We start from the raw sequence: 13,638 nt of genomic DNA, 5'->3' as shown, positions 1-13,638 counted from the left end.
GCCTAGAAAGTTTAGAACTAAGACGCCTTAAACAAGCTCTAAGTATTGCCCACAAGATCATATGCTGCAACGTCCTGCCTGTCGGCGACTACTTAAGCTTCAACCACAACAACGCAAGAGCACACAACGGATTTAAACTTAATATTAAACGCTCCAAACTTGACTGTAAAAAATATGACTTCAGTAACTGAGTTGTCGAAGCTTGGAACTCATTACTGGACTCCATAGTGTCATCCCCAAACCCCCAATACTTTACCCTTGGATTATCTATGGTTGACCTATCCAGATTCCTAAGAGGTCAGTAAGTGCACTAGAGTGCCTTCCGTCCCCTGTCCTATTGCTCTCCTATATCTCCTATACCTTTCTTCTATTCCTATATCTCTTCTACTCTTTCATTGATATGTTCTATTACTATACATTCTTTTCTATTATTTATTACAGTACAGTATATATATTTTACTATGAGTATCTCCTCTATAACCTTCATCCTGTGTTTTACTATGTGTATATAGATATATACCCACTAAAATCCTCATTGTGTATTGGACAAAATAAATAAATAAAATACAATAAATAAAATTATGCTGGAAGACAACGACCTGCCTTTTGTGTGAGATGGAGTCTGAATAAACTGCTTGTGTTGGATGCTTTTTATGGTTTTAACTCGGCATTTCAGTTCCAAACTGCGCTTCACAGTAAGGATTGAAAACGTCTGCAGGTTTTGTAACCAGAGGAGGGGATGTAATTGCATAGGTGGCCCTGGTGATATGAAACACGGCTGAACCTTCCTGAGGTGGATTGTGATATCATGCCCGGGATAGAATTTCACTTTTAAGTTGCCACTGTAAGCAGAACATCTGTAATCCTTCTGGTTTAAGGGTCTGTGTGCCTGCTGACCACAAGTGTGATTTTATGCCTTTTTAGAAGTGATAGAAAGGATTTTGCTGCAAGGCAGAAGACAATGATTTAGTGCAGTGGTTCTCAACCTTTCTAATGTTCTACCTGTCAGTGACTACTTCATCTTCAACCGCAACAACAGAAGAGTATGCAACAGATTCAAACTTAATATTAACCGCTCCAAACTTGACTGTAAAAAATATGACTTCAGCAACCGAGTTGTCGAAGCGTGGAACTCATTACCGGACTCAGTAGTGTCAACCCCTAATCCCCAACATTTTTCCCTTAGACTATCCACGATTGACCTCTCCAAGTTCCTTAGAGGTCAGTAAGGGGTGTGCATAAGTGCACCAGTGTGCCTTCCGTCCCCTGTCCAATTGTCTCTCCTTATCTCATTTATCTTTTCTTCCTTTCATATATGTTCACCTATACTTTTATATCTTTTCTTCTATTCTTTTCTTTATTTATATTATTACATATCTATTCTTTTCAATGTGTATTATGTATTGGACAAAATAAATAAATAATAAATAAATAAATAAAATAATGCCGTGGCCTCTTAATACCGTTCCTCATGTTGTGGTGACCCCTAACCATAAGTCTGGCATCAAGAGCTTTAAGCCGATTGGCAGGAAGGCCAGAGGGACACCCCCCACTGTAAATGCCTGACTGGTCAGTGTTGTGGTTGGCTCTGGCCCAGCTCCTGCCCCAAGGAATGTGGAGGTGGATGTTGGGGAAACATCCACACGCCACAGGTCTGTTTTGCTCCCGATAGAATCTCCTGACGAAGACTCCTCTGACGAAGGAAGCGTGAGTAGCAGGGAAGGGGGGAGTTTGGTAGGCAGCTCAGGAGGAGATCAATCATCCTTATCATCCCTGGATTATGAACAAGAACTTATGACAGACCCACGCATGCATAGAGTGATGCATAGGAGAGAACAACTGAAGGATTATTACAGGAGATAAGTGAGGCCACCTGTGGTTGGGTGGGGCTGCTGTAATTAGTGCGACAGATAAAAAGAGCAGCATGCTGGTTTAGCCTTGTGGAAGTTTATCTGATTCATAGTTTGTCAAGATCTACGGAGAGGGGCGGCATACAAATCTAATAAATAATAATAATAATGGTTTTGCTGTTTCCCTGTTCAAGACTGTGTGTGGACTTTCTGGACTTTGGAATTTGGACAGTTAGAATCCAGCATTGTACTCTAAGTCTGTCCACTGTGAAAAATGTTCCTGTCACTTTTTTCTGTGCGGTTGTAACGTTGAATGGTCACTAAATGAAATGATGTAATTCAAGGCCTAACTACTGTTGTGGTTCCGTCTGAGGCCCCTCAGGGAACGGCTGATCTTCTGTCGGTTTCCAGCTCAGAGGGAGAGGATGAGGAACAGGAGGTGCAGGCAGACGAGGAGGAGGAATCCCAGGCTGAAGAAGAGGGAGGACAGCCAGAGTCCCCCCCAGAGGGAGCTCTCCCCAGCAAGCAGCCTGGATTCCTTAGAGGAAAATGCACAAGCCATAATTGATCTGCGACAGAGAAGAGCTACACAGCGAAGGGACCAATTGGCTAGGTACTTTCAGCATTAAAGAGGCAACAGCTGGGTTTGGGTGTGGTGCTCTTTGGAAAGGCTAAAAGGCAGACCTACCCTTCCTGGCTTGTGGAGTTTTATCTTTGAGAGTCTTGGGACCTGGCTGTGAACTTTGGCGTCTTGGAATCCTGGTTTGTGCCTTTGACTACTGAAACCTTGGGGTGGGTGTGCCAGCAAGAAGGTTGCTGTATTGTCTGGACATCAGGACTCTGCTGTAAAGTATTATAGCCTGTCTGTTGGGAAGAACAGGTTTTCCTCTGTGTTTATTTTTTCCAGCTATAAAGTACTTTTGGCTTTTACCAGAGTGTCTGGCTGTTTTTTCCAGTTGGTGTTGAGGTCTGGGGGAACCCAGACAGAACAACTACTAACACCTGTAATTTGAACATTTCAATGGTTGGGTTCACATTGTACATGTGTCCAAAATGGAACACGTGGAATCATGACTTAGCATCATGCATGAACTTAGTCTTTTGTCATGGCCTAACGATGAGAAAAAACTTGGAATTCTTTCAGGATTCAACAGTTATTTTTTTTTTCTGAACTAGAATTTCTTCCCCCAGATAGCCAGATAGCCTGGATTCTTCAAAAAATGTAATCCTGATCACTCTGAAATTGCCACTTGAGGCCCTGCATAAATTAATCTCAGATATAAAGGTCACGGGCTTTTAAAGCGAACTAGTTCTATTATTTTACACAGGTTGTGTTTGCATTCTAGTTACAGTATGGTTTAAATATGCTGGATGGAGAATTCTGGGAGTTGGGGCCCAAACCCCCAACACTTTATTTATTTTTATTACTTAGATTTGTATGCCGCCCCTCTCCGAAGACTCGGGGCGGCTCACAACATGTAGAAACAAATCATAAGCAATCAGACAAATTTAAAATATTTAAATATTTAAAAACCCCATATGCTAACAGACACACACACAGACATACCATATATAAATTAAACATGCCTAGGGGAAGATGTTTCAGTTCCCCCATGCCTGACGGCAAAGGTGGGTTTTAAGGAGTTTACGGAAGGCAGGAAGAGCAGGGGCAGTTCTAATCTCCGGGGGGAGTTGGTTCCAGAGGGCCGGTGCCGCCACAGAGAAGGCTCTTCCCCTGGGGCCCGCCAACCGACATTGTTTAGTTGACGGGACCCGGAGAAGGCCCACTCTGTGGGACCTAATCGGTCGCTGGGATTCGTGCGGCAGGAGGCGGTCTCGGAGATATTCTGGTCCGATGCCATGAAGGGCTTTAAAGGTCATAACCAACACTTTGAATTGTGACCGGAAATTGATCGGCAGCCAATGCAGACTGCGGAGTGATGGTGAAACATGGGCATACCTAGGTAAGCCCATGACTGCTCTCGCAGCTGCATTTTGCACGATCTGCATTTTACCCTTAGATTATCTACGGTTGACCTATCCAGATTCCTAAGAGGTCAGTAAGGGGCGAGTACAAGTGCACTAGAGTGCCTTCCGTCCCCTGTCCTATGGGCTCTCCTATATCTCCTATACCTTTCTTCTATTCCTATATCTCTTCTTCTATTCTTTCATTGATATGTTCTATTACTTTATCTTCTTTTCTATTCTTTCTTAGATATGTTTTACTATGAGTATCTCCTCTATAACCTTCATCATGTATTTTATTATGTGTATATAGATATATACCCACTAAAACCCTCATTGTGCATTGGACAAAATAAATAAATAAAAATAAATAAAATATATTAAAATTGCTGAGGTCGAGAAACACTGATTTAGCCTAATGCATTTTGGCCTGGTAGATTATTTATTTATTTATTTAGATTTGTATGCCGCCCCTCTCCGCAGACTCGGGGCGGCTCACAACAAGTGAAAAACAATTTATAACAAATCTAAATTTCTACTAAAAACATTTAAAAACCCCATTTTCTAAACACACATACATACACACATACCATTCATAAATTGTATATGCCCGGGGGAGATGTCTCAGTTCCCCCATGCCTGACGACACAGGTGGGTCTTAAGGAGCTTATGAAAGGCAAGGAGAGTAGGGGCAGTTCTAATCTCCGGGGGGAGTTGGTTCCAGAGGGTCAGGGCCGCCACAGAGAAGGCTCTTCCCCTGGGGCCCGCCAACCGACATTGTTTAGTTGACGGGACCCGGAGAAGGCCCACTCTGTGGGATTATGGTTTCCTTCTAGGCAGAAATAATTTTGTCTCACACTTTTTTCTTCCGAGATGTCACATTCTAAACAGCTTTAAATGTGGTATTTCTAAATTTTCCTTGCACAGCTGCTGCCTTTAACTACAGCTCGGTTTTATTGTTTTACTGCAACATGATTTGGTATTGATTTTGTTTGTGCTTTCCTCGTGTGTCACCAGATTCTTTCTTATTGCAACGGGTGCCTGCTGAAAATTGAATTTAAAACAGTCTTACTTATAAAAAAACCTGATTTGCTGAAAAACATGTCTCTCTTTTGAAAGTTGGTTTTGTGCACCCAGTGCTGGCACGGCACCCAATGTCAGTAGTGTGAAAATTTTTGGCGTGCCAGGAATGTACGAGAATTGCACTGGGAGGGGAATTTGTTTTTTTTAAAAAGAGGTGATATTTTTGATGAAGTCAAGCTAGATTCCTGCTGACCTGACCAACAAGTCAGTGCAGTTTTCTTGGCAATAGCATGGAAATGCTTTAGATTTTTAGATGTTTTTTGGGTTGTTCTGTTTTTGTTGGCTTTCCTCTCGGGCCTACAGCAACCTGACAATCTCCCATCCAAATTCTCATCATGCCCAACCCTGTGTAGCTTCCTAAACAAGATCTACTATGTTCTGCTACCTTCGTTGTCCACAAAGTTTTCTGGTTGAATGACTTAGATCAGGGGTGTCAAACTGGGTTTCATTAAGGGCCGCAACTGTTGTAAGTCATTCACTTAACAATGGTGGCCAGGGAGGTCCTCAAGTGGGACAAAGCTCACTTAACAACGGTCTGAATTAGCAAAACAAAATTTGGGCTCAAACGTGGTTGTAAGTCAAGATTTCCCTGTATAAATATAATAATAATAATTAGAGAAGGATTTAGGGGTAGTGATTTCTGACAGTCTCAAAATGGGTGAATGGTGCGGTCAGGCGGTAGGGAAAGCAAGCAGAATGCTTGGCTGCATAGCTAGAGGTATAACAAGCAGGAAGAGGGAGACTGTGATCCTGCTGTATAAAGCACTGGTGAGACCCCATTTGGAATACTGTGTTCAGTTCACCTACAAAAAGAGATAGATCAAATCGAACGGGTCCAAAGACGGGCTACAGAAATGGTGGAAGGTCTTAAGCATAAAACTTATCAGGAAAGACTTCATGAACTCAATCTGTATAGTCTGGAGGACAGAAGGGAAAGGGGAGACATGATCGAAACATTTAAATATGTTAAAGGGTTAAATCAGGCTCAGGAGGGAAGTGTTTTCAATAGGAAAGTGAACACAAGAACAAGGGGGCCCAATCTGAGGTTAGTTGGGGGAAAGATCAAAAGCAACATGAGAAAATATTATTTTACTGAAAGATCCTTGGAACAAACTTCCAGCAGACGTGGTAGATAAATCCACAGTAGCTCAATTGAAACATGCCTGGGGTAAACATAGATCCATCCTAAGAGAAAATACAGGAAATAGTATAAGGGCAGGCTAGGTGGACCATGAGGTCTTTTTCTGCCATCAATCTTCTATGTTTCTATTGGGGTTTGCAGAAAGCCAAGGTAACAACCAAGTATCGTTACAATCGTAAACCAGAAATCAATCGTATAAAACAATCTCAACGCAGAACAAAGAAGCCAAGAGCTTTCATAGCTAAGCAAGGTGGAAATCACAGGCCAGAAGTTGATTTGGCCATGCTGAGGGAGGGAACCAAGGCAAATCAGAGGTCCAGTCTCTGCCAGCCCTGCGCCTCCAGTTGAGACAAATCTTGGGGAAGGTGGAGAGCTTTGCCCTCCTCCACCACCACCCGCTACCATGTTTTTCCAAGAATATATTTTAATTTTTTTTTGCAAATTTTTATTTTTATTTTTTCTCAGTCCATACATAAGTCCACGTACCTTTAGATATACAGTGTTCCCTCAATTTTCGTGGGGGATGTGTTCCGAGACCGCCTACGAAAGTCAAATTTCCGCAAAGTAGAGATGTGGAGGTAAATACACCATTTTTGGCTATGGACAGTATCACAAGCCATCCCTTACCACTTTAAACCCCTAAATTACCATTTCCCATTCCCTTAACAACCATTTACTCACCATTATTACTGGTACTCACCATTGAATAAGACACTTAGTGATCCTGATATTTATAAACATAGTTATTTATTAACAATAATTATTTTTTTTGTTATTTATTTGCAAAAATTATTAGTTTGGCGATGATGTATGACATCATCGGGCGGGGAAAAACGTGGTATAGAAAAAAACCCTGCGAAGTATTTTGTAATTAATATTTTTTGAAAAACCGTGGTATAGGCTATTCGCAAAGTTTGAACCCGTGAAAATCGAGGGAACACTGTATTACAATAAAATATTAAATAAACAAAATATTAAATAAATACAATAAAAAAATATTACAGTGAAAGACATGATTATACATTTTAACCAGTCATCCGTAAATTTTTTATAGGTGACCCCTTTTTTTGAGATTAATTGGTAGAAATGCCAGAGGACAAAATTAGATTTATATATACTGCTAAAAAATAAATAAATAAATAGAGGGAACACTCAGAGAACACACCCTAGATCTGAATGAATGAAACATTCTCCTTGAGTACTTTGTTCTGTACAAAGTCGAATGTGCACAACAGCAGGTGAAATTGATGGTCGATCAGTGCTGCTTCCTAAGTGGACAGTTTGATTTCACAGAAGTTTGATTTACTTGGAGTTATATGGTGTTGTTCAAGTGTTTCCCTTTATTTATTTTTTGAGCAGTGTATATATATATATACAGTATATATATATTTTCTTTTAGAAGCAATACCATTTCAGTAAAATATACCTGGATTAAAGTGTCATAAGATGTTGCTTTCAAGATGCATTTGAAAACAAAAAACACCAAATCGCGCGGGAGGAGAAAGATAAAAGAGGGAACTGCATATCTCCTTGTTTAAACGTTCATCCTACAAACCGGATTCATTCTTGTGTAATTAGCCACCATCAGTAGGAACCTCTTTTCGGATTCTGCCCTGGTGCAACGCCCGGGAGGGAAAAAACCCTCCCGATCCCCCGCAGCAGCGTCGTCGTCCTCTTCCCCGGGAAAGCGCCAAGCAGATGCGCGGCAGTGTGTGTGTGTGTTCAGGATCGAGCGCAGCCAGAGCAGCGGTACCCGGCGCGGATTTGCCCGCCCCTATCTCCGCCTGCCCGCCGCGTGCTGCCGGCTTCTCTCCGCCCCGCGAGTGGGAGGCGGCTGCGGGCGAAAGCAGGTGGGACTCGTCGCCGGAGCGCGCTGCCTGCCTGCTTTGCCTCGGCCCTTCCCGACGGAGCGCGGGCTCCCCCGGGGCTCCCCGACGGCGGTTCCAAAGGGACGCGCAGTGCAGCGGCAGAATCTAGCCATTGCCAGGCGAGCGCCTCTTTGGAGAGCTCCCGGGGGTCCCCAGCGCAAAGGAACGCGCGCTCTTCGGACAGCTGGATGTGTGAGGTCGGGACGCGCCCGGCGCTGGCCGCCGGCGAGCGAGGGGGCGAGGAGACCCCGCCGGCCAGCGCGCTCTCGCCGCCCACCTTCGGGGCCGGAGACAAGTGCCGGGAGATGGGGTGAGTCTATGGGGCGGTGCGCGTCGGCGGGAGGGGGAACCGCTGGGCTGGGCGCTTCCTCGGGCGCAGACCCTGGAGGGGGGCCGAGTTCCTTCGGAGTTTGGCAGGGACGCTGCCTTCCCCAAGCCGGTGCCCGCCGAAGACCCCGCGCGCGCTCTCTGGAGACCCCCGCGCGCCCTCTGGAGACTCCCCGCGCGCCCACCGGAGACCCCGGCGTGCGCCCCTGGCCATCCTTCCCTTCCTTCGCGCAGCCAGTCCGCCGTTCCCGGAGCTCTCAGCCAGCGGAGCTGCCTAACTAGCCATTGCTTTCCACTACAACTCCCATCATCCCCCTTTTTCCTTTGAAAGTTGCACCGTCCCTCCGTTCGGTTCCAAGTATTCTTAGGGTTGCCAGCCGATGGAGCCAAGCGCGATCCCGGGGAGGTGGGTGGGCGGGTATATAAAGCGGAGCAGGCCGTCCAGATGTTCGTATCACCATCGCTGGTAGACTCTCGGAAGAGATGTATTTATTCATTTATTTATTTTATTAATTTATTAATTGAACTCTCCGAGGACTCGGGGCGGCTCCGAACATATAGTAAAACAATGTATAACAACCTAAATTAGTTTGGGGCTTGAAGGTTCTCGATATCTGGAGCAGGTTTCTCTGGCGCCCTTTGGGTGGTGGTTCTAAAACTTTAGAAAAGGTAGTTAGGGAAAGCGAGTAGAATGCTTGGCTGCACAGCTAGAGGTATAACAAGCAGGAAGAGGGAGATTGTGATCCCGCTGTATAGAGGGCTGGTGAGACCCCATTTGGAATACTGTGCTCAGTTCTGGAGACCTCACCTACAAAAAGATATGGATAAAATTGAACGGGTCCAAAGACGGGCTACAAAAACGGTGGTTTTAAGCATCAAATGTATCAGGAAAGAGTTAATGAACTCAATCTGTATAGTCTGGAGGACAGAAGGGAAAGGGGGGGGACATGATCAAAACATTTAAATGTGTCCAAGGGTTAAATAACTTCAGGAGGGAAGTGTTTTTAACAGGAAAGTGAACACAAGAACAAGGGGGGCCCAATCTGAGGTGAGTTGGGGAATAGATCAGAAGCAAAGTGAGAAAATATCATTTGACCGAAAGAGTAGTAGATGCTTGGAACCAACTTCCAGCAGAGATGGTTGGTAAATCCACAGTGACTGAATTTAAACATGCCTGGGATAAACATAGATCCATCGTAAGGTAAAATACAGGAAATAGTATAAGGGCAGACTAGATGGACCAGAAGGTTTTTTTCTGCTGTCAATGGACCAGGAGGTTTTTTTCTGCCGTCAATCTTCTATGTTTCTATGTTTTTATGTGGCTTTTCCTGTTGCCAGCTGCTGTTCTTGGCAAGACAAGCTCTCCGAAGCTTAGGCTGTGCTGCAGCACCCTTGGGGGTGGTAGCAGGCCACACCTGAATTCAAGGCTTGGTCTCTGGAGCTGCCTCCCTTGCCCCCTTCCTGCAGATTTCAACCTTCCCAAGAGTTAAAACAATGGCTGGCTTCGATTTGAATGCTTAGGGCTTGCAAAGAGCTGTGAAGAAGCCCGGTGCTTTCCTTACAGCTGAAACAATACATATATTGGTTGCGGCACGAATAGTATTCGCACAGAAATGGAAAGAAAATACAATACCAAAAGATACTGAAGTATTTAAAAAAATTATAGAATGTGCAGAATTAGATATGATGACTAAACGTTTAAATAACCAAATTGAAACAGAATATTATAAAATATGGGATAAAGTATATGATTGGTGGAATTTTAAAAATGGTACTAATAATCAATCACAATATAGAATAGTATTACTAATAATTTTCTTCTCTTATTTTTTCTGTTTGTATAAATACAGAACATTTTAAAATATAAAAAAGTTTATTTAGTAAGTTTAATATTGAAAGTATAGAGTTAAAATTATCAAGAATGTAACTTACATGTATGATATTTCTGCTTTGATCTGAATATAGTTAGGATTTTTTATATTTTTGTATTAGTTAGACTTCTACGACAAGAGGAGCAATGGTAGCTCCTTAAATGTTTATTGTTGTATGTCTTTGTCTCTTTTAAAAAATTCAATAAATTTTTTTTTTAAAAAAAAGCTGAAACAAGGATGCTAAAGAGCTGTCATTGGAAGGGTGGGATCTCTCCCACACCCCCAGAGTACCAGCGTCATCAGATTCCTTTAGTTTATACCACCAATAAATCAGCAGTCAAAGGGTTGCTCCAATCTGCTGGGTTTATGCAATGATTAAGCCCAGGTGGGCATCCTTTAAATAAGAGTGGGGGTGTGTGGAAGAGGATGGATAGCTGCCGGGTGAAATAGGGATAGCCGGTATAGTACGGAATCTCGCATTAAAATATGCATTGGTGCAGTGGAATATATTGTTCTTACTCTTTCTTCCCTGGGTATACAGTGTTTATTTATTTATTTATTTATTTATTGGATTTGTTGAAAATCGGTTCCCTCGATTTTCACGGGGGATGCGTTCCGAGACTGCCCGCGAAAGTCGAATTTCCGCGAAGTAGAGATGCGGAAGTAAATACACTATTTTTGGCTATGAACAGCATCACAAGCCTTCCCGTAACACTTTAAACCCCTAAATTGCAATTTCCCATTCCTTTAGAAACCATTTAGATTATTACTCACCATGTTTATTTATTAAAGTTTATTTAAAAAAAAAGATATTTATTAAAGGCAGACGAAAGTTTGGCGATGACACATGACGTCATCGGGCAGGAAAAACCGTGGTATAGGGGAAAAACCCGTGAAGTATTTTTTTAATTAATATTTTTGAAAAACCGTGGTATAGACTTTTCGCGAACTTCGAACCCGCGAAAATCGAGGGAACACTGTATATTATAAAGCCCTTTATGGCATCGGACTAGAATATCTCCGGGACCGCTTTCTGCCACACGAATCCCAGTGACCGGTTAAGTCCCACAGAGTCGGCCTTCTCCGGGTCCCGCCGACGAAGCAATGTCGTCCGGTGGGACCCAGGGGAAGAGCCTTCTCTGCGGCGGCCCTGACTCTCTGGAATCAACTCCCTTGGAGATTAGGACTGTCCCCACCCTCCTTGCCTTTCGCAAACTCCTTAAAACCCACCTCTGCCATCAGGCATGGGGAAATTGATTCCCCCGGGCCGTTTCCGTTTTACGCAAAGTTTGTCTGAGATGTATGATTGTTAGAAACATAGAAGACTGACGGCAGAAAAAGACCTCATGGTCCATCTAGTCTGCCCTTATACTATTTCCTGTATTTTATCTTACAATGGATCTATGTATATCCCAGGCATGTTTAAATTCAGTGACTGTGGATTTACCAACCACGTCTGCTGGAAGTTTGTTCCAAGGATCTACTACTCTTTCAGTCAAATAATATTTTCTCATGTTGCTTTTGATCTTTCCCCCAACTAACTTCAGATTGTGTCCCCTTGTTCTTGTGTTCACTTTCCTATTAAATACACTTCCCTACTGAACCTTATTTAACCCTTTGACATATTTAAATGTTTCGATCACGTCCCCCCCTTTTCCTTCTGTCCTCCAGACTATACAGATTGAGTTCATGAAGTCTTTCCTGATACGTTTTATGCTTAAGACCTTCCACCATTCTTGTAGCCCATCTTTGGACCCGTTCAATTTTGTCAATATCTTTTTGTAGGTGAGGTCTCCAGAACTGTTTTTATATTAAGGGTTTTAAATTGTTTTTAGCGTTGGATTTGTACTGCGTTTTGGGTTGTGAGCCGCTCCGAGTCTCCGGAGAGGGGCGGCATACAAATCTAATAAATAATAATAATTATTATTATTTCCACAACACCTCTGTAAAATGCATTAGGCTAAGGCTCCATCGCTGGTCTGAATTCACCCTGTGAGATTTAACTAGAAGGCGATTTGGGGAGCCCTTACTAGCTCTCTCTCTCTCTGTCCAGGCAGGGTTGATGTCTGAATCCTTCCTTTGTAACTCCCCACCCATGGTTGGCATCTCCTCGGAGGCAACATCTTTTCTGCAAATTCCAATTTAGCACCGCAGCTCTCCATTACAGTATTTGTTTACCAAACCTAGTGAATCTGTGGGATCAAACCGCCAGTTCCGGTAGGGCAAGCCAGGATTTGCAAAAGCTGGCTGTGGGTTCTCAGGATTTGCGCACGTTCCTCGTGTCTTTTAAGAATGCCAGCTTGTTCAAGGCTGCCGAGCCTATTTGACTTGGAGTAGCCCTTGAATGCCATCTGATTTCTTTCCAAATAAACAGGCATATATGAATGAGCTGCGCAGAGTGTTGGACAAAAAACTAACGGCAGATTGTCACCCTGGAGTTTATTTATTTAATTACGTGCCATCTGCTTCCCTATCCAAAATGATTTTGGGTAGCTTACGGTGGCATAAAAGTACAACGATCAAAACATTAAAAGCATTGGTTCTCTTTAGATTCTCTTTAGAAGTCTAAGTTCTCAACTGGCTGTTTTTTCCAATCTAAGAAATGCAGTTCCCAAACTTTTCACAACAGCTTGCAAAAGTAAGTGTATGTGTATACGTGTATGTGTCCATAGGTGTGCAAATATATGTATGTATGTACCCTGGTATCCCCAAATATGGGAGGGGACAACTTTCCTTTCATTTGCCTCTTGGCCCCATGCAGGGGCCATTCCAAGGCAGATAAATTGTTTTATAGTTGACAAACTATAATTTACATGGTCACATAATTTTGCTGATATGTGAAAAGGAAGGGAGACTGCTGTAGATCTATTTTAACTTTGTTATGGTCTCATCAGACAGGCATACCCTACTGGGATTTGAACCTGTAGTGTGCTGCATGCAAGGCAGGATATTAACCTCTACGCTACAGGCTCGCTGCCGAATCAGCTTTTACCAGGGAAGAACCAAATGGTTGATTTCCTGTCGAAATCACCATATACATATATATCGGGTTTCTTCCCGTGTAGGTTTCAGAGATTCCTGGCGACGTTCCGACGAGGAAACGTCACCAGGAATCTCTGAAACTTACACGGGAAGAAACCCAAATCCTGTACCCGTGAAAATCTATGATCACCCTGGTACATCACAGCTTCCTTTTTGCCTCTCGGCCCAACCCAGGGCCATTTCCAAGGCAGTTAATTTGTTCATAGCCGACAAACTATATTTTGTGTGTGTGACATGTTTTTGCTGAATTTAAAATTAAGGGAGACTAGGATAGATCTATTTTAAATTCTACTTTAAAATCTATTTTAAATTTTAAATTCAGCAAAAACATGTGACATACATATATATACACACACACACACAGTATGTGAGTGTATGTGAGTGTGTGTATGTATGTATATGGCATATATATTTATTAGATTTGTATGCCACCCCTCTCCGTAGACTCGGGGCGGCTAACAACAATAATTAAAAAACGTATGACAAATCTA

The 13,638-nt window shown here is 43.0% G+C and overlaps 1 protein-coding gene across 1 annotated transcript in view; it reads left to right on the top strand.

The window, feature by feature from the left end:
- Positions 1 to 7,948: 7,948 nt before the first annotated feature.
- Positions 7,949 to 13,638, top strand: part of HOMER2 (homer scaffold protein 2) — a 99,063-nt gene continuing 93,373 nt past the window's right edge. The window contains exon 1 of the mRNA XM_070762373.1: positions 7,949 to 8,217. Coding sequence (XP_070618474.1) covers positions 8,096 to 8,217 — 122 coding nt within the window. The 5' untranslated portion in view covers positions 7,949 to 8,095. The remainder of the gene's footprint in view (positions 8,218 to 13,638) is intronic.

This window comes from Erythrolamprus reginae, chromosome 10 (genome assembly GCF_031021105.1).
Source record: "Erythrolamprus reginae isolate rEryReg1 chromosome 10, rEryReg1.hap1, whole genome shotgun sequence".
Lineage (NCBI taxonomy): Eukaryota > Metazoa > Chordata > Lepidosauria > Squamata > Dipsadidae > Erythrolamprus > Erythrolamprus reginae.
The sequence above is the reverse complement of the archived record's forward strand: the minus strand, read 5'-3'. Positions and strand labels throughout refer to the sequence as shown.